Below are 22,162 nucleotides of genomic sequence, written 5' to 3' on the forward strand. Positions count from 1 at the left end.
AGTTTGACATTGACCGACTCCAATGTACAATTGAGCAAAAAAAAACTAATATTAATCATTGGTCAATGCATTCAACAATGTTCCTTCGGGGTATATAAATAATACTTTATATACAAGTCTCATACAATGGAGTCTGACGTTTGCGTGTTTGCATTAATATTTAATAAGATGAAGCCGAATGTCGAGTCTTAATAACTACTAAAGCAAACGGAATATAAATTTTAACATTAAATACGGTACAATGTACAAGATAACTATGTAGATATAATATCATTACAATGGGCTAGATTGAGTTATCGAGTCGCAATGATATAAAGTGTTCAATTCGACAGATAATGTTATTTTATAATGCAAGAAATCTTTAAATATCGTTCTTAAATTACCAGCGAGTTTTGTAGTTCCTATTTATGAAGTTAGGTACTTCATATTTTGACTAGTGTACTTTTCCATATAAATAAAAGCAATGGCCCAAATGTACCATAAAATTATAAGAGTCTAACTAAGGAACGGCATTTTTAAATCGGACTGATTTTTATGTCGTTTTAAATACAACCAGCTGATGAATATACAATATTTACAGCTTTTTTTAAAGAGGCCTTTTACAGTATGAAACGATTAAATCATACTTTTCCCAATAAATAATTTAACACTACCAACTAGACAAAACTAAATATTTTTTAAAAATATTCCACATGCTAGCTGTGCACAGTAAATTTATAATAAAAAAAAAAGAACGCTATGAACTACCTCTTAAATAACAATATATTTTGTACATTTTTTAAATTTTCGTACATTTTATATACAGTATTTACAAATAAAGACTGAATACATAAATTATAGGCAAAAATAAAGAACTCAAGTCCACGGATAGACCAAGTAAAAAAAAGTAACATAACAAATCTTTCTCAAGATGTTTGTTTATATTACTACCTGATGTTATTTACAAATTCGGCGATATTAGCCATTTTTTTTTTTAATTCGGTAGGTATACAATCATAAGACGGAATCATGGACAAACTGTCCACTGTTAAAAGCTAATATTTCGACACAGCCTTCTTCTTTCCAATATACATTACCAACCGTTTTCGGCAAACTGTTAAAATCCAACATCTTTTTTCAACCTTTCGCCAGCTTTTCTACAATTCATCTCTTACTAAGAGACATCTCGACTTAGGTCGAGCAAAATGTGTCACTCTGGGAAGTGCATTTCCCAATTAAGATTCTCTTTCTTTCTTCACTTTATAATCTTCGCCCAGTATCGTCGCGATTTCTCCCTGCATAAATGCCCAGGGTACGTTTGAGTTGGCTAAGGGACATTTTTCTCCACTGGGACAATAAACCTGAAACAAGCATGCCATTTTGTAAGGACTGCTACAGTTAAACCTATTAAACATTCAATTAGTGGAAGAAATCCCAAAAGATTATTACTTAATTTGGATTGACAAAAGAAAAAATTTTGGAATGTTTCAATAAATATATACAGGAGACTCTTAATTTGACTTATAAACTTCTGCAAGGTGATTAAAACTGGAACAAGATCAAAAGAGGGTCAATTCTGACTAATTACAAAAATGTAACTGCTTGAAGAATATTATTAGAATCTACATAGAATATCATTCACAAGCTCATATGCTGAATTTTGAAAAGGAAAAGTTTATAACCTACTGAGAAAGTTAAAAATCATTGACTTACCTCTGACCCGGCACCCTGCCTCTTGATACTCTCCCTACTGCAAGGGAAGCAGAATTTATGATGGGGTACGGATGGGCACTGTACAAAGTGGGTGTCTTCTAGTCTTTCCTGGCATAATGTACACTTTAGGGTGGCGGTGGCTGTTGGTGTGGCAGCCACATTTTCTCCGTTTGCCGTTAGTGCCTCACTATTAGCTCCAGTCATGGCGCCAGCTTCAGTAGAGCTGACTGTTGTGGACGAGACATGTCGAGAACCGGACGATCTTCTGCCACTAGAAGATCCTGCTGAAACGGAAAGTAAGAGATGTAGGATTAACACTGATTCTTAGGTGGTTCAGGGACAGTTTTCATTTGGAATACTATGGGATCTACCGATATTTGACGAAAGTCGAGATAGATCAATTCTGTTAGTGAATAAGATTTTTAAGAAATTCTCCTGGTTGCCTTAGCGATAGACGGGGGAACAACCCCTTAAGAAATATTAAATTAAAATGTTTGTACACCATACAGCACATTTTTCGGCATCTGTTATGTATATTCAAATTTTAAAGATAAAATACCATAGAAAATATAATTAAAGTTGCTATGGTTTTTGGAGTTTTAGCTAAGAAAAAGAAAAAAAACGAGGCGCAAAACAAGATTTTCTGCAATGTCTCAAATAACTTTTTAATATGAAACCTTTCAGACATCATCTAATTCTGACGCTACTAATTAGTTTTTTGTCTATCATACATGTAAACATGTAAGTTAATAATTATTATGGAGGTACTGAACTGTACCAAATTTGAAGTCTGTATCTTCAATGTCTCTCGAGTATTAATCAAAAATTCGTTACTATCTTTTTTTTAACGAGCGAAATCAAGCCTGAAAATTTATCACAATTTCGCTATTACACACTGAGTGCAATATCTGTATAAAAAATTTTTTATCTTCAAAATTAAGCATTTTTTTATTAATCATCAGTATCCAATGCATATACACGTGATTTGTTATGCACTTAAAAAAAATTTAAAAATTAAACATCATAGAAGTGTATAAAACTTAATTTTTTAAAAAATATGGTATATCTCATTTAAATTTCAAGTGACCCTATGGCTTAGGTTACCTGGTAGAAGTCAAGAGGGTTATTCCTAACGATTTGCCCACAAGTTTGGGGGAGTTCAGATCGTCAGCTTTCAGAGGGTATCACTATTGACGCCGTCAGATCTGACGCATATAAATTTATTATTAATTTATTAAATCTATGACTCCAATAATGGTTAACAGCCTAAGTGATAAATTACCTCTGTTGGTGGCACACGTTCCTAGATCTAACGGCGTCGATGGAGATGCCCCCTGGATGACGACTGCCTAAGCTCACCTAAAACTTTGGGCAATGATGTGAGCATTAGGGAAAACCCTCCTGTTCTTTCTTTATGTATATTCAAGGGTCAAACTGCCTACTGCTTGTACTATGCCAGTGAGATTAGACAACAGTTGGGTACAATCTTTCAAAATAAAATAATAGAATTAAACTCACTTCACTTTTTACATCAAATCACTATTTTTTATATTATTGCATTCATTTAAAAATATAATATCTAAAATATTTATCTATTTATTTTGAATACAATGACAATTTATTACTTTGACACCACAAGTTAATCTCTGACAAATCTTGCTACAAACTGTAACAGTTTTGAATACATTCAATAGATGAAAATAATTTTAGATCATCATCCTAAAACAGAACGTGTGTTTGAAGTTTAACCGAGTTTAAGGGATGCCAATTTCAAGAACTGACATTTCAGGTCAGCTTCGGCAATTAGAATCACCGACAAAAGTATCATTAACAACAAACCCTCCGGACATTATCGCGGTATCGATTCGGTTAAATGTAAACAAAAAGCCGGAATTATGAATGGGAGAGACCTACCTGTTGAATTCGGAGAGTGTTGGGAGCCCCTGGATGCCGACCTGGGGGCCACGTTAGTGGGCGGGCTGCCTCCCGTGGACCGCGGGCTGCCCGGAGGCAGGTTGTCGGCCACAGACATGAGGGCGGCCATGGGGCTCTGCCCCGAGCCGGTCGTCGGCTGGCTTTGCTGCGTGGTGCCGGCGGCATTTGCCTCCGGCGGCGAGCCGGTACGGCTGGTCAGGGGGGAGCTAGAACTGGTTCCGTTGGCGCTGGCTACGGACACCGGTGCTGGAAAAGAAGCCAAATAGTCAGCATTGATCGCGAAGAATCATTTATTTGTGAAAATGTACCTGTCGTTTTGCATAATTTTTGAGATGGCCTCTTAAGTACACTTGTTTACTTCTTAGTTCGTTTTTAATATAAGAGTATGTACTGTACCTAGGAGTACAGAATATGTAGATATGGCATAAGGGAAGTAGTTACATATTAGTGAAGATTATAGTAGGATCGTATTCGATGCAAAGTAGAGCAAAAAGTTGTCGGTCTTTTATCAAAGGAAAATCGTGTCAGCATTTTTAGGAGGTGTACGATGAACTATTTCAAGTTTAAAATGAAATTGAATGTAAAATCTGAAATACCGCTGCATACGCACTGTGTTCTGGTAGTAGCTGTAGTCGCCCAGGTACATCGAGTGTACGAACTGGTCGGTTATACGTCAAATACTAACCTGGCGAGCTTGTTCGGAAATAAGAGAGCGCCTCCAAAAAACAAGTAAACAACAGTGGCGCGTACAGAGGTAAAATGTAGTATATATGTAGAATTTAAAAACAAATTGGATTTATAATAAATTACATTTAAAATAAATAGTTTATGAGAATAAAGGAGTTTTTGTAGGAACAAGGGTGCCAGACGTGAACTGATCCCCTCGTCCCTTCATAATGTATAAAGAAATTATTCAATTTCTAAAACCCTTAAAAGCGTACTGCGTTGGTTGCCTTGATAGCCAATGATTTATTACTTTGCATCGAATATGATTCTACTATAGTTTAGTATTTTTTATATCAATAGAAAAAAAAAACACAAAAATGATTGATAATTTTCGGAAGTACGTCTAAAAGTTATTTTATTTTATCAACTTTCAACCCCCTACCTCGGAAACAGCATTTTTCGACAAAACTTTATTTGAACTACCTCTTTAAATATTCATGGTAGAATATATTGATCACATTTGTTCGATTAGTAACTGAACTCTTTATATAAAAAATACATAATGAATGCAAATATGTTTAATTATTTTCAGTTAGCTTAGTCCTTGTTTGGATGGAATTAATATAATTTACAAATTTTTATTAGGTACTTATACAGAGTGTTTTCTAAGTCCGTATCATAACTTCAAGAAATTGTTTCTTCGATCATTTTAAACTGAAAAGCCTTTAATGAAGCAAGGTTTTCGCAATACAAGGTGACGAGGTCTTAGAAAAATAACAAATTATAATATTTTTGAAGATGTTTGAAATATGTCGAATGAACTTACTTGATGATAAAATAATTAATTAAAGATAAACATGTGCTATATAAATCTGTAAGCCAGTGACGGACATACTAAAAGGTGCCCTCACAAAGAAACCGGAATTTCAGCGCCACTGTGATTTTGTAAATGGATGAATACGTACGAATAAGTACAAACTGTGAAATGAAACTTAAAGTAAGCTTCATCGAACAAAAGAATAGGCTTAAAAAACTCAAAAAGTAACAGTGTAACTATCAAGAGCAACTGGCGTAGAAGTTTTAAAATAAATGCTTCAGATAATCAATTAGGGGCAATATTAATAACTAGACTTCTGGCTACATTGAACTTAAAATTATGTCTTAAACAAGAGATTTCTATAGGCACATTTTTTTGTGAAGTGAATAGCTTTAGATTGATTCTTATTCAAATATGTACCTATGTGATAAACTTCTTCCTAAAATTTAAATTGAACAGAATAATAACTCGAAAATAAGTGGATGAAACCTTTTTTCTTAGAAGTAACATTAGAAATTAAATTTAATATATAAAATAATGGATGACAGAAATTTTGAATTCTCTATTATATCTCAGGGAGAGTTTTTCTTAGTATCTATGCCACTGACTGACTTTATACTTGTTCAGTAGTTTGCTTTTAATTAAAAAAGTATTAGGCCAAGCTACATTAATCTGCGTTAAATATTTTAATAAATGCGATATATTTTTTAAACTTTGACTCAGTCTTTTTAAATTCCTCTCAAAATTATTACATGAACTTAGAAAACACCGAGGAGTACAATTAATAACCAATATTTATGTATACAGGGTCGGAAAGTCCCCATGGTTCATCGGCCGTTACGTGAGAGCGATAAAGTAATAGAAATCCGTGCGATAGAGAAAGATGGCTATAATGAAGGCGTCTAATAGTCACCGCCCATTGCGCCCTTCCACAAATAAGATCCACTTTATCGCTCTCACGTAACGGCCGATGAACCATGGGGACTTTCCGACCCTGTATGTATAGTACGCGTATTCTAAGAAAACGAGCCGAGAATTGTTGGACATGCTAGTGGTTGGATTAGTGACATCATATAAATTCTCACTACTAGTGTCTCCTTAAAAACTAATATTAACCCTTAAAAATAACCTATATACGCCCATCGAATCCTTCTGCCTCGTTTCTATATAGCACATAGCGCGCGTGCGAACGTTTATTATTAGAGCTTACTTAATTAAATCATAAATGCGCAATTAAATAATTCATGCATCGGCATTTTATTATTTAATAAAAATCGCGGACCATAAATACACGCGGCATTATCGTCGGGCAAGAAACGCGATCTCGAGTCGGTATCATGCGATAAGCTCGTGTTAGAGAAGCACAATATAAAGTGTTTGCTCGGCAACTTGTCGGCGGAACGAAAACAGTCTGTTTGACCAGTTGGCCGCGATATCCTCCAACCTCCAACATACTTTACAGTTGGGTGATAAAGCGGCGAAACGCGACAACAACGCATGACGACACTTCCGTTGGATCTGTTAAAAATACGTAACAGCAGAAAAACTTGCTGTGGCCACATTCTCGCGCGCCGACGACGCCCGAGCCTTGTCGAAAGTATTAATTGCCGGGGCTACGTCACGAGACGCGTAAAAGGAGGTCACGTGAGGAGCACACGTATCGCTGCGCAACGGCGACCAAGATTTCTCGCCGTCTTATGTGTGACCTCTACGAGATCCTGCTAGCCCGATAGAACAAACGGTGCAAAAACACAGAAACCCGCCCAACTGGCTGAATTCGGATCGACGACGCGGCTGGTGCGCAAACCGAGCCGAACGGAGCCGATTGAATCCTGGGATAACCGCGCTGTATTTGTTGCGCTCACAATTATCGGTCTGGATGAAAAATCGCTTTATTAGAATTGTCTTCTCAATATTTACAAGAAAACTCAGCAATGAACCAATATTTAGTTTCAGGTGTCAGAAAGAAATGATTGGACAGTGATCTAGAGGGTCTAGACTGACAAACCCGATTCATATTTAAGACACAGTACAATGCAGTACCAGTCTTTCTGTTAGGCTCAGAATAGATTCAGGCCGTTAGGATAAGAAACGAATAATTGCAGTTTTTGTTGGGCTCAGAATTGTTTATGAAGATGGCTTTATTAAAATTGTGCATCGAGATGTGGATTTAATATTTTCTTAAGTGTGTAACCAAACTCACAATCAGCAATAAACATTCAGTCTCCGGTCTGTCAGGAATGATTGGACAGTGACCTGGGGGCGAGACTGACAAATCCGATTCCAATGTACCGGACACTATTATGCACAATATTTGAGAATATGTACCAGAGTATTTGAGAATAGATCTCAATTAGAGATGGTTAGATGTGTAACACTTGTTTATTTATCAAGTATTGTAATAGTAGGAAAGAGTATATATATATTTTATTATGAAATGAAAACTATCGTGGTTGCTTTGAATCAAATCTCAGCTGTTCACAAGGAATGCACCAGCCAAGTGTTTATTTGCCCTTGAGATAATGTAATTTACGAGTAGTAATATGCATCTTGAATATGCTGACAAGTTGGGTAGCTTATGATTAATCATATATCAAGCGCTCTAGCTACACTAGCTTTCAACCCATTCAAAACATTGGGCCTAAATATATTAAACGTATAGATATCAATATTTATTGGCAAATTAGTAATTATCTTGAGTGACCATGTACGTCTAATGAGACATGTTAGACAACATACGTCAATGATATATTTTAAACCAGGTAATTTTCCTATTTCCTATACATTAATTGGAAAAAAATATATGTAGAAACCCATATGTTTATTTCGATGCCAAGCGTTGTTCGTTTAATTTGGACATGATTGCTTAAAAACATCTGCTCCATCAATTAGCATTTTTATAGGTATGCATTTGTTATTTAACGTCAGTGACGTCGATACCAATACAAACATGCAATTCCTAGCCTCAAGATATATTCGTGTTTGCTCAATGATACGAGGCTCGCCTGTGTGTTCTAGACAAGTAAGAAATTTATAATCGTTTTTTTTTGCAATAGTTTTGAAATGGAGAAAGTATGATACTATTTCAAAAAATCCAATGATTGCGTAATACTTAATACGTATAAGTTCATTATCACATAGACTGACGCAAATGCTTATGCCCGCACAAAAAATATGAATATATTTAGATAGGATTTTTCCATTTCTACATGAATCTCATTCAATACTGTTTGTTTTGAGAAGTGAAACGTATTTTATTTTTGCTGTTTATCAGGAAAAATGTTGTTTACATCAGTAACACCACATTTATTAAACTGAAAAAAGTATATTTTAAGCAATGCGCTAATACGGAGTCCGATACTTTTGAAAATTATTAAATGAAAATTAAAGCTAGATTACAATTTGAAGGTAACTGGAAGTTATTCAATTACGACAAATTTCCAGAACTAATTCCTCTGGTTAGCGCAAATAAGAGTAACATTTGTTTTTAAAATTATAAAAATTGAAAGTGAAATACAGTTTCTAGTAAAACAAGATCCACTGAATATATATACTTTAATTCTGACAGAGCAATTTCTTCATAGTATCTACCCTCATTTGCAATCTTTGAATAATCAGATCTCTTAAGGGTACGTTAATAGTTGAGGCAGATTGAGATAGAAGCTAGAGACAACAGCTATGCCCACACATCGTCATACCAATATGACTATGCAGATGCTAACGCATGGCTTGTTGCTCATGTCTCTAGCCTCTTCTATCTGAATGAGAAGCCTCAACCCTCCACTATGGCCGAACCCTTAGAAGTGCCACAGAAAAAACCCTTACATCTGCTTATTGAAAGTTTGTCGGAATGTAGCTATTACACTTTGGAAAATATTGCTAGATATAGTCATAAATCGGTTACATTTCAACTGCAACTGCAAAACTGCAAGCTGGTTGCCCCATTATGCAAACAAACTGCAAAGTCGCCCCTATGCAACAACTGGGTTATCCAGTCTGGACATGCCTTCCCCATACACAAAGAATTTTTTGCCCCGTCTCTATGCAGATGTTCCCGTTTCCTCCTAAGCCAGCTGTAAGCCGAAGGAAATAGATAATAATATCTTTCCAGCAACGGCAAAACGTCTCAAACACCTGTGCCTGTCTGTCTTACTTTTTTTTTGTGCTTGTCTCTCTGGGTCAGATACCAACCAATGATAAGCGGGCCCCCTTTGTTGGGCAAATTATCATCGTCTGTTGTTTTCAGGGGGGCACCTGTTGCTAATGCCCGCTTAATTCGAAATGCTTATGTATGGTCAGGTGCTTCATGTCTGGCATGCATTTTAGAATTCCACGAGGCAAATTGGCCATGAATCATACGTTTTTTACCCAATTCTGTTCAGTGATCACCGCACCATAATTAGTAAGCCAGTAAAAATATATACCTAATATGCTTCTTATTAGCATCGATAGTATGTATAATTTTTTTCGTTCGTTGAATTTAAATAATTACTTTATTGATTTAGAAAAATAGTTTGGCTGTGTTGGATATGTGACCAGCGTCTGAATTATAGTTAAATTATTCTCCATGGATTTATTGCAATCCATCTTCAGACAAACTATTTATTTATTATTCGAGTGTTGCCGCGGTATTTTTACTGGTAATTGTATCCGTTAGTAATATGCAAGTAACGTTTTTATGAACAAGTAGGTATTTGGTATTAGCTATAAGTTCAAGCTGCACTACCGCGTTTGTGTTAATGAATTTGAAATTGAATGATGAGCGAATACAGAAATAAATGAAGAAAAATTGAGGGAATAATGGTTAATTCGAAAAAGGAATTTAGAGAAGACTATTCATATCTAAGAGAAATTAAGTTCTTCTGAATATGGCCATGTTTCCTAACGCCATAGTGACACATTATTAGAATTGTGAGTGACTAGAATATTTGTTAATTTAAGACATCTCCAAACATAACTGAAATATGTAAATGATAGACTGCAACAAAACTTCTTAAATATGCACATTGTTGACTTTCCGATTACATGTTTATCAGTAAAAAAATTCAGTAGTTCCCTATCGGTCTAGACTCAAGGTTAACGCTATTTATTTCCTTTTAATAACAGTAAAACTTCGAGTCATGCATACTTTTACGAACGAAACTTTACTGCACATAGTTCCGATTATCGCGAATTTTATTTATTTGCTTTTGTTGTATTGTTTTACTGAAAATATTTTAATTAAAAATAGGATTTAATTGCTGCACACTGTTCAGGAATGTCAGATTTTATGTTTTATTTTATTACTGAGTACAATAACAGTGGAATGTTAATAAACAAAACGCGCAATACATGTTAATTTTTTAAAGTAACACCTAATTTTTAGATACATATAAATACCCACACACAACCTTTTGTGTGCAACATCTTAATTTCAACTAAAACTGAAGGATTTCGATTCTAGTTTATGATTTAAGCAAAAAATAATTAACCTCAAGAATAAAACTAATAAATTTAACAACTAAGAGATAAGTAAACACCGGTATTAATGTCCTTTACCAATATCAATGCGTTACGATAACATTAGCCTTGAAAAAAAAATGCTGCGTAGCAATGCTAACAAAATATGCCCATTACAATGATAACAATGGGTGATTCATTTCTGCCATATCTGCAATTTTAATTTGTTCATCCACATTTGCCATTTTAAAAGTTAAATCACGAAGCACGAAATAGCTGTTTCCAACTACCGACATTTTGTAGATGTATAAATAAACTTCGCCGGCGTGCGTCATATATGGTAATGGGTTTCACTCATGTTTTGTTTCCTTTGGAACTATGATTGTTATGCAAAGAGTGACCAGTATAAATTTATTCAAGCTTTAAAAAATTCCGTACTCAACGCGACGCATAAAAAACATAAATAGATTCTCGATGATTAAGGATTCGAGGTCACGATGGAAAGAATTTTTTAACGCTTCTCTTCATTTCCAATTCGTTGATGTCTGCAATAATTATGGTAGTAAATTCTTACGTTTCGTTAATTTGTGTTATTTTGATCGGTACTCTAGCAGTAATGGATAAGAAAATGTAATACTCAAGTAATAACTACGAGGGGTACTAGAAAACTCCACGAAGTTTATGACTTCAGAACAATCAGAAAAAAAGACTCGGGCTTCAGAACAGGAATAGGAATAGCTCAGAGGAGTTACTGTTGCGGAAGATGGTTTGAAAATGGCATTTTTGTATCTAACACGTTTTTGGTCAGTAGCTATACCTAATTTAGTTAATGTATTTATTACCACAAGTATTTTCCTTTCAAAGCATGTTCTTCCATCGTTTCTACTTTGCTGCAAACAATAGAACCTAATGCGTTTAAAGATCCTCCACATTTTGGTAATCTTCAATAGATGGAAATACGATAGATCTTCATTCCTATCCATATTTTTAGGATTATTTTGTCACTGTTGATCGCTATCAGGCAACGTACAGTCAATTGTTTCTACCATGGCTAGGTAGATACTGCCCATAACTCTACTTCCAGATGATGGTTGTATATTCATTGGCATTAAATTTTCTTTTATATTAGAAGTATTTAGCAGTGCTAAAATACCTCGTGACTTTACCCCCATGGTTTCAAATTAATGCGACTATTTCGCTATTTTTATAAACGGGTCTTAAGACATTATCTGGTCTTAATCTTTGCCAACTACATATTAAATAAATAAAACAAACAGCGTAGATTCTCACGAACTACCTTTCATTTGATTCTCAATGTAGTACTTATAGTACTTGCCCGGTAAATTATAAGCGTGGCTAGTTTTTCTGCTGCCATGTAGCGATGTAGTCTGTGCCGCAGGCTGTTCTGCATCGACAGATGCGGAGGGTTGTACCGTGAGAAAGTTCTCAAGGTCATCTAGATGTCATTGAAACTGGCTGGGTTGTCGAGGACTGGTTCTTCATGCCGCTTTGTTAACAAAGCGTTTCGTCTCGTACGACGGACCTTTTGTTTTAGCCGTCCGTTTTAAGTAGATCGCGGCTCGCGTGACAATAAGGCCGTTACGAGATCACAATTATTGTCCCTGGTCCACATGGTATAAGCAAAAAAAAAAAAAGTGTAGAACAACTTTTTCAAATCAATCAATATTTCCGAAGCTTCACAAAAAATATAAAAATGTTGAAATAGAAGCTGCTACGAAAAAAAATCAACTCGTAAAATCTTTTACTTATTTTTTTTATATTTACTAACAATAAGCCATATAGTGTAAAAAATTTAACCAAATGTTCTGACCGAAACAAATACACCAGTGTGAAATGCTTCATAAAAATATTAAGGGTTTTCTCAAAGGATTTTTTTATTTAATTCACTCCACTTTTTAATACATTTCAATGAAATTGGCATAGTACAACATAAAAGATTATTTTTTAGCTAATAGTACCCTAAACGGTTTTTTGTATTTTTTTGCTATATTTTTGTTTTTTTGTTGGTAGATGTCTACTGTAAAAAGATGTAAGCTTCTACGAAAAATGAATTTTCATTGTGTACTGTGATTTCCTTAATTTCAAGAAATTGGAGATGAGAACCGGTCTTGATTTATTGGCATATTTTGGCGATTTTAATGACATTGGAATATTTAAAGAACAGGTTAAATATAGGCACGCGTTTATTCTTACAGTCGTTAGTATAGCTTAAGTTAAAAGTCTATTGCGGTTTGTGGTTTGCTGTTATCATAATTTACTTTTATTCAAAATGTTGGTAGCTTTAAATGTATATAACTGTTTGGTTATAATAGTCTTTCCGATATCAATTGAAGAACCAAGAGGTCGACAGTATGTACCAGGTTCGGTCGCTAATGCAACAATTCGGCATTGAAATATTTGAAAAACTTGTTCCCGTATTTATTTAGCCATACCCATATACAGGTCTGGTCGAACGTAGAGGTTGTAGAAATGTATACGCCCAGTTGAAGAATGCCAGCGCAGGCAAACGAAATACAAACACAGCTGCATTGGGCCACTGGGCAATGAATCTCAGCTGTTGACAAGTGGTTGACAAATTGCCCAGCAGTGCAGTGCAGTGATGCGGAATTTGGTGTGATTCAGGTAATTTTTTAATTTCTATTAATCATTGATATTACTATTGCGGAAGGGAGAAATAATATTACATATGGCATTTTGGAGACCTTTTGACACGGAACAAAATAAATTTACCATCAATATAATAAAATTGTTTGACGACATAAATAATTAAAATATGTTTGTGGCCAAATGAACATACAATAGAAATTTTCTACACATATAGAAATTATTATAATTTTTTACTTTTAGCAGAAAACTTTTTTAGGGACGCCTATGAGTCATTAAATTTTATTGCCAGGCGTTTTTTTAAATGTTCAACTGACGTCGGAAAGACTATAATTTATTGTAACGTGAAGAATTGATAAATGTAAAACAAGTTTTACGAGAATATTGGGGAGATTGAAATGTTTTCATTTGTGTCCTGAACATCCTAGTTTTATGTAAGCTTCCCAGATTCCCACAGTACCTATCGCGAATGCAGAGCAGAACTTTCTCACAAAATATATGGGTTAGGAACCTTTAAACAACATTGAGGTCACACAAAAGGTAAAATAGAAAAGAAGACTAGTGCCCTGCATTATGCAAGCGACCTAAATACTGAAACCCACCCGTTGACACTCGCCTGGGGTACAACTGGAAGCCCATAAATAAAAACACATCCACCGACCAATGTGTAGAGGGAAAAAACGCTTCCAAAGGTGTCACACAACGGTACACACGAAATGGGGCCAATGTAGTCAGTCGGCCGGTGCAGGTAAGGCAGAAAACTATCAAACTCATCTTGGAGAGTGAGAACGGACGCGAGCAGTTGTGAAAGCCGCTGACGTAGACGCAACGAGCAGGTAGAGGTAGGTAGGCAGATCGGCGTTACGAGAACCAGTCGTTCGACTGGCTAGGCCTCAAAACCGGTTTGGTTACAGTCGGGGAATTGTTTGGCATGACTGACTTTTACGTCACAAGGCTGTGAATTCGGGAATGAGTGAAAGCTCCCCCGGAGCGGAGTTGCCAGGTTTGTGGATTTTCTACGATTCCAGATCTCGATGAACGATCTTTTCCTTCACACTAACGATTCAGTGACAGTGCTAGAAATATCACCAATTGTTAATGTACTCTTAGTTAATATGATAGGTGACATATCAGTACTGTAGATCATCTGGAAACAAAATATAATAAAACCGTAAAGAGTTTATTTCAACTGGCATTTGTACTTTTTCGCAGAATCATTTCTATCAGTCTGAGTTAGAGTATTGGTCTAGAAACAGAAGACCACAGTTGAAAACCAGGGAACTTGGGTATTGTTGATTATAGACATAACATAAATAATTTTAATAATATTAAACTATATCTCTGGATATACGATATCAGCGGTACATTTAGGGCCAGTATTATATAATATAGTATAATCATTTGTTCAATTAATAAAGTACTAACATGTTGTCACAATACTAGGCCGATATGTATATGTTCTCAAAATATCTGCAACTTTTTCCTATGTCTTTGAAGAAAAGCAAACTGAAGCTGATTTCATATAAAATATACAACTGTATTCGTTAACTTATTAAATTGGCATGAAGGATTTTCTTGTAACAATTAAATAAACCTAAATGTAAAAACATGAATGTATTTTCTAATAAATGCTATAATTTTCTGAATACCATTTTAAATAAATTTCAGTTGTTAGAAAAAAAAAATCAGTTGAGCTGCTCAAACAAAGTTTCGACCAAGTCAAAACCGAAACACCTGTGTGTGGCAACAATGTTGCACCGGTTGTACAGCATGTCACAAAATCGTGTCTCCCATGGCATAACCGATTCCTGCCATTAACACTGGGCGGATTTCGAAATCTGTTACAGAATTCATTCACCTTTGCCGTTGCCGCCGCGTTGCGCTCTCTCGACGATTTCGGTTTTTTTAAATTTCTCGTAACGGTAGCTCCGATTTATGCGTAACGGTATCTGGCAGAAATAAGGCCGATATTTAATAATCTACGGTTATTCAATTTTAATTGTGCAGCAGTAAAATTTTACGATTTGCTTTTGACGATCCGAGTGGCGGCCCAATTATGTAAATCGAAAATCCCGATCGGTGGATAAAGCCGATTTCGAATCGAGGTCAATGGTGTATTTATTTCTGGTAGTTGTATTAAGTGGGTGCGAGGCATTAAAGGAAAGAATTTTAAAAATGTCCAAAACAACGTTAACTTCTAAACAGTACGTGCTTCTTCACGAGAAACAACAATTTTAAATAATAAATATATTTTGCATAGATTACTACCAATGTATCCGCAAAGAATTGTCTGCTTTTGATATGGAATTTCCAATAGTCATAATCTCAAATTTTTTTGTTGAGGCTATTAACATTCAGAGTAGGAAAATCTTTCATTGCGCAGCATCACAACACGTAGAATTCCCTGCTGTAATCAGAAACCGAATATAGACTCCAAGGAGCACAGTGCCAAAACCGAGTTATTTATATTTTTATTTCCACCTACCAGTGACTCAAACTAAAACACGAAACGGAATATTTCGTCAGTAGTAATAATAAAAATACATTGTACCCTATAATGATCCGTAAATTGGTTCAAGTTCCGTGGGAATAAAACAACGCAAGACAATACAGTCTCCTACTTATGGTATTTATTCCTACTGTGTTAGCCATATATTCCGAAGGTATCAATTTGTTTCAAACTCAGATATGGGCTGCTCTAACCCCAATATTATTGAATCTAAACCATTTAAACCAGACCTTGTGCTGTGACGTCACGCTATTCTAGTCACGTAACGAATGATGACGCGAGATCCTCCACCAGCGATGTGTGTATACAAGTGTGTATTGTATAGTTTCGGTAAGCCATATATTTACAAATAAGCGACTAACTTTTTTATATGCATGCCTAATACTTCCGGTCGGATAGACAATGTGCATGACTGAAGCCGTAGTCGGGGACGAAACGGCGAAAACACAGGATGTGTCCGAATTCTTTGAACAAACAGAGATAGAGAGATAGCTGTTATTTATGCTGGCCTTAAGACATAGAAGTCAATTTGTAGGTTCAAGGTCAAATTCTTGTCTGCATCTTGGAGTTTACATAACAGCAGGTTAACTCTCACATTTCGTAACGTTGTTAGGAAACTGGTCGGCACAACATAATAAATTAGATTTAATCTGATGAAAAAATTTGAATTCGTAACGGCTGTGTACAGTATGCAAGTTATATTTCGTTATTTTTATGTCCAGGTACATAGACAGAGATTATATTTAGGTAATTTTTTTAGAAAGGTTGTACCTATTTGGCACTAGGCAATAAACTGCAAATATGATTTAGGTACATACTAAAAGTCTTATATGAAGTTTTTAACACCGATAAGTGTATGATTGCAATATAAAAATCTCGACAAATGACAAAAGAAAAAAAAGTTACAGCTATGACGGCCATCAATGCCTAAAGACATTATTAAAACACCTAAGTTAACATGACACCACACCTAAAATTAGTTCTTCAATATACGTTTTTCTTGAGGCCAGCTAACAACTTTTGTAATTACCATTAAAAAAAATTTCACACTGCACATTACCGTTTCTCGTTCATCATTTTTTAAATGTTTTTCTTTCATTATGCATCAAATAGGTATTACACTGAGAAATATAGAATATTTAATTAAAAAGTGCTCGAGTATTAATATTCATAAGCCTTGCTTATGAATATTTTGTTGGGATCAATAGTCGACGAGTTATTTCATTAAAAAAATATCCTATAAGGCTGTACCAGAGATTGAATAAAATATTCATTTGCTTACATGCATTAATGAAGTATTGCATTAATGTTTTTTTTTAAGTTTTGGTACGTTATACCGTTTGGAATGGAAAAATTGAAAGCGTTTACAGAACTGACTAAATAGTTACTTAAGAGGCCATTTACAGAGAATTTTGAGTTGAAAAATCGTACCGTTTGGTTTGAATCCAGTTCCTGCGTCAAAAGAGGCAGTTCTGATAGGATGTTTCTCCTGCTTGAACGTTCTTTCTGTGGAGATTACAAAAGGCTGAGCTAAAGAGACGGCCGGCAAAGATTCCCCTCTTGTAAGCGGTGGCCTAACGGCATTGCTGTGCTCCTCCACAGACATCATTCTCTTGGCACCGCTCACATCGCCGTTGGAATGATGATGACCGTGGTGATCATCATCATCGGTAGCGGATAGACCCCGTTTTATGCCTTGCTGGGCCATGGCACTAGGTCGACCGTTGGTCGAATGATGATGTGTCTGCATCGGGTGATGAGCCGCCGCTGCCAAATGAGCGGCGCTAGGCAAACGGACCGTAGTACGCGCCACCAACGTCTCATGTTCCGGATTTGTTTCTAATTGCGGCCGTGACATGGCTGAATTTCCCCTTGGGGGAGGAGGAGGTTGTGCTGCTTGGTATTCAGCCAGCATGTTCGACCGGGTATGGTGCAAACCGTACGTGTTAGAATGATGGGCAGCGGTCTGCTGCCTGCTGGAGGTGGCCACCACCTCCCCGTTCTGATGCTCGTGGCTGGCGGTCCTGTGGCTCTTGGTGGTGTGGCCGGAACGTTGCTCCTGGAAGCCGTGGGCCCGCTTCATCTGGCGGGCCGTTTCCAAGACTATCTCTATCCGGTCCGCCCCCTCATAATTGACGCATCCTCTGCAGACGGCCTCAGAAAAATCATGAACCATCGCCCATGGCATTCTGGGTAGGTCGCACAAGTAGCATTGCTGCCTCTTGGCCTGCTGTATCTGCATGACGGACATCTTAACAAGTCAATATCAATCCTTCGCTCACTGCAAAATAAAACTGTCAACACTAAGGTACGCGCGAACCACTACGCCATACTACTCGACTAGCGGTAAACGACACACGCGAACACTACACGAACGAAGCGCTAAAACTAACTGAATCTCGAGTTATGCATGGGCCCCTTCACTAGCTCGGACAGGGGGGGTACAGGTCTGGCTTGATAATCGTTACGAGGGTGACGTCACGGCGCAAGGAACACCAATGGCAGCGTGTGGATACGTCACGATTTGCGCGCGCTGCAGCGGACGATGGTTGGGTAAATGTTGATTCCAGCCTGAACTGGAATGCGTAGTATAATGTTATAATAATACGTCGTAGGATACGGTCGCCCAGAAAAAGTAAGCAGTAAATACGAACGTAGAGCTCTGTATTCACTGTACTGAGGACGTCGCCAATCTCGAAATTAGTGACTAAACCACTATCATCGATTCCAGCTTATGTAGGACGGGCATAACGCCCTATGTTAAGTAAACTAACTGCAAACATTTACGATTATGTTAATTGCATTTTCATAGTACGTTTCATCATTTTAAATACAGTTGACCCGGACCTACAACCTTATGTTTGTAAACAAAGTGGCACACATACTCGGGTTCAATTTAAAAGGCTCAGTAGATAGGTATTGCAATTAGGTACGCAATAAGAAAAGTCCGTTGCTTTCAGATAAAGCTAAGAGTATGCCATACTGTGTAAGTATTTTCAAGAAAAAATTGCAGCCCTAAATGGCATATAGCAAATTCTACATCATTTTTTACCTCGGTTTCCTAGAGTGCACTACATTTGCGTGTCGGTGGGAAATTAATAAACCATAATAAATAACAGAGATACAATTTAGAAAAAATATTTTGAAAACAAACTACAATCAACAATTAACGCTGGTAGCGTGCGACTGTTTTCAACTTTATTTTTTGTAACAATGACATCATACGCACAAATAATTGCTTGCTTCTCTAACTTTCCCAGACTTTAGTTCATTGTTACAGCTGCTTGTTACCAGTGCCGTATTTTCTTAAAGTCGAGTAGGCTCGGGCCTAGGATCCTATCGCGTTTGTTTGTTTGAGGTTTTTTTAGTTTTCTACCTAAGGTCAATGAAAAATTGAACATGCAGTATGTTACACTAGTTACCTATTCCATTATAATTACCAATAAATTAACTTAATAGAATTTGACCTGCTTATAAATCACATTATTTGAATACAACAGACACTCAAACCAAAGATAAGATATAAATAAATTGTTCATATGACTCTTATCACTGAATTTGAATTTATGAGACAATTTAAACGTTTATCAGTAAGCGTGTATCGGAAAAGAGTAAGTTGTTATTTTCTCGCAACTTTTTGTTTGCACAAACACGTTTCCAATTCATGTACTTTCCAGAAACGTGGATGCATCGGTAGCTATTTATTAATGTTAGTAATAAATTAGCCACCTTTTTACCACATATGTGGGTTAGCGATATATCACCACTCCTAATATTATGACAAGTGCTTAGCACTGCACAAACTAAATTTCATTTATTACAGCTACGCTGACGAAACTTTCAGGGGAACCGACTGACGTAAATATTTACTGAAAACTGAATTAGTTTCAGTGCCAAAGATCACATGGTTATTTTTATCAATTTTACACGACTACAATTTCTTATCTTATCTCGGACGGTTAATGATAATGAACTAATTTCATGTGAATTTCAAAATTTCCACGTGTTACCAGGAATAAGGATCTTTTCGTTTGTTTATGATTTTAATTGCCCGATAAAATTGATGATAAAATTGTTTTAGACGTAGGAATATTCAAAAGATACTGGTACACAAATCTTCAATCACCAAATCAATTTTTAGTTATCAGATGTAAATAATAAAGTATAAACTCTAACTTTATGACTTTTGGTTCTAATTTAAGAGGAATAGTTATGATCATATTAATCGAAAACTATAAAGTATATTTAAATTTCTTATCTTTATTTGCACTTCTTGATAACTCTTTCACTCAACTGCTTCGCCACATCCTACTGATTCCAAATTATTTTTCAAGAAAATTAAGAAATTGTAAATATTTACTGAAAGTCATATATTATCGCTGTAGTTCAAGATAAGTGGTATTTCTGACCTAAATAAAAAATTACATGTAACGTGTCGTTATCGTGCAGCTTACGACTTACTTATCTAATCTGGGTGGTGATTACAATGTACTATTTTGTCTCGATTTAAAAATTTCCGTTTGATAAGAAGGAGTCATCCGTTGTTTATTATCAGCAAATTCCGTAATAAAACGAAAATTTAATTGATTCCCGATATTTTAGATCAAGTAATAAATAATTCAATTTGTTATTTAACCACCTCTATTTCATACCACTGATGATTTATTAGATATACAGAGTGTGCAATAAATTAGTGCTAAAATTATAACAATTGACTACTCATCAAAAACAGCAATTATGTCTAAGATTTCAAAAAGCTTCTTTCTTAGGTTTGTGGTATACAAAAAACCAGAAACTGCAAGTGCATATTAATAATTGTAATTAGAACTAAATATTCAATAAAATTTTGGATGGTATAATAAACTTAATATCTATAGACATGCAACGTTTTCTTCGGATTCGAACAGAAACAGGTTAATAGATTCATTTTTTTCCATCTATAATCATTTATGAGTCATTCTATGAGTAATAACTTAGTTTACATAATATACACATTTATTAATTAATTATGCTACATAGCAAGCTTCCGATTGCAATCTTTTTTTAAAATAGTAAGTTTAGAACATGATTAACAGTGCATTGAAATCATTATGCATAAATCAACTGAGCAAAATACGTTTTCATAAAAAAGGTTGTTCTTTTTAAAATAGTGCACTACGCACAATGATGTGAATAAAAGGACACGGCCGATGACATCATTGTTGCCAAATTGTCGCTTTTTCAGGTAGAACTGCTTATTTTTACTTATTTTGCGACTACAGTGGTATAAAATATAATAGGTGTAATCTTACTGCCAACACTCTGTATATCATGTGTCTTGGTTACATAGAAGCCGCTTCCATAGTAGGCTATCGGCGACTTCGCCAATATAATGGATATAAAACATCAGTCATCTGCCCTGCCTTAAAAAAGTCATATGATTTACATTTATGATCACGTTGTGACCATAAAACAAGGAATTTTGATAGCCTAGCAACAGGTACATAAAGAACTAATCGCATTATTAAGGAAATAAAATAAATCAATATAGATATGTATTTTTTAGCATTTTCATAAAACTCTGTTTCAGTAAAGACGTTGGGATCCTGTCGAAGATTTTTTTCATAGATAGTATAAGCAGCACCAAATCATACTCACGGCTATTAGGTATACAAAATTATTGTCCCATGATTGTCCCACCGATTTTGCAAGGTACAAAAATACCTTCGCTTTATATAAAAAAGTGGTACCTAATTGTAATATTGAAAGTTATACATATTTTTTTATTTTTGATCTTATCCGCCGTACAAATTATGATACCTTTGGCATAAAAAAAAATCGTGAATAACTATAGTCACGAGTTTGAACAGTAAATCATTATCTCTTTCCTAGAAAATTATAAAGAATTTTACACTTCCACTATTGTTTCTAGCTATTATCATGTGTATGTTTTCAACATTGTAAACAATAAAAAATATTTGTTTGCGTCTGAAGGAACGTTCATACCAGTGGCGGCTCCTGCAAATTTTTTTAAAATTTCAAGGTGAAACGATGCATCTGGAAATTTTTAGTTGCATTTGCAATATTATAAAAAAAATTACGAAATTGCTCGTTTCTGTACAAAATATTAAGTTTGTTTTTCAACCTATCTACTTCAAAAACGTTTGGATACATTTGTAATAAACATTCAAACGATTATTCGGGAAATTTGTTTGTATATTCGGGAAATTTTGAATTATCTACCAAAACAAGAAAATTTAAATCATGTAAATTCTCAAAACAAGTAGGTACTTAAATTAAAGGGAAATATATTTCGAAAATATTTCTAATTCGTCGCAATTTTTGCCCCGTGTACATCTATTAATATTTTTCTTATACCTAATTAAAAATATTTTTAAATTTTTCTTCGTTTCTTAATTCAGAAATTCAGTAGTTTACGCCATTACGTCTTGAAAAAGGCGTTTCAAAAGATAAAACAATATCGTGAACTCATAATATCA

General features: G+C 35.3%; 1 protein-coding gene across 1 annotated transcript; it reads right to left on the reverse strand.

The window, feature by feature from the left end:
• Positions 1 to 765: 765 nt before the first annotated feature.
• On the reverse strand, positions 766 to 17,943 carry LOC108917482 (interferon regulatory factor 2-binding protein-like A; the record flags this gene model as incomplete). Its single annotated transcript, XM_023454962.1, has 4 exons — positions 766 to 1,340; positions 1,693 to 1,973; positions 3,607 to 3,873; positions 17,115 to 17,943. Coding segments are annotated over 4 exons (1,503 nt in total), but the record flags the coding sequence as incomplete, so codon positions are not given.
• Positions 17,944 to 22,162: the final 4,219 nt, after the last annotated feature.

The sequence above is a fragment of the Anoplophora glabripennis genome, unplaced genomic scaffold, assembly GCF_000390285.2.
Source record: "Anoplophora glabripennis isolate ALB-LARVAE unplaced genomic scaffold, Agla_2.0 scaffold4, whole genome shotgun sequence".
NCBI classification, from domain to species: domain Eukaryota; kingdom Metazoa; phylum Arthropoda; class Insecta; order Coleoptera; family Cerambycidae; genus Anoplophora; species Anoplophora glabripennis.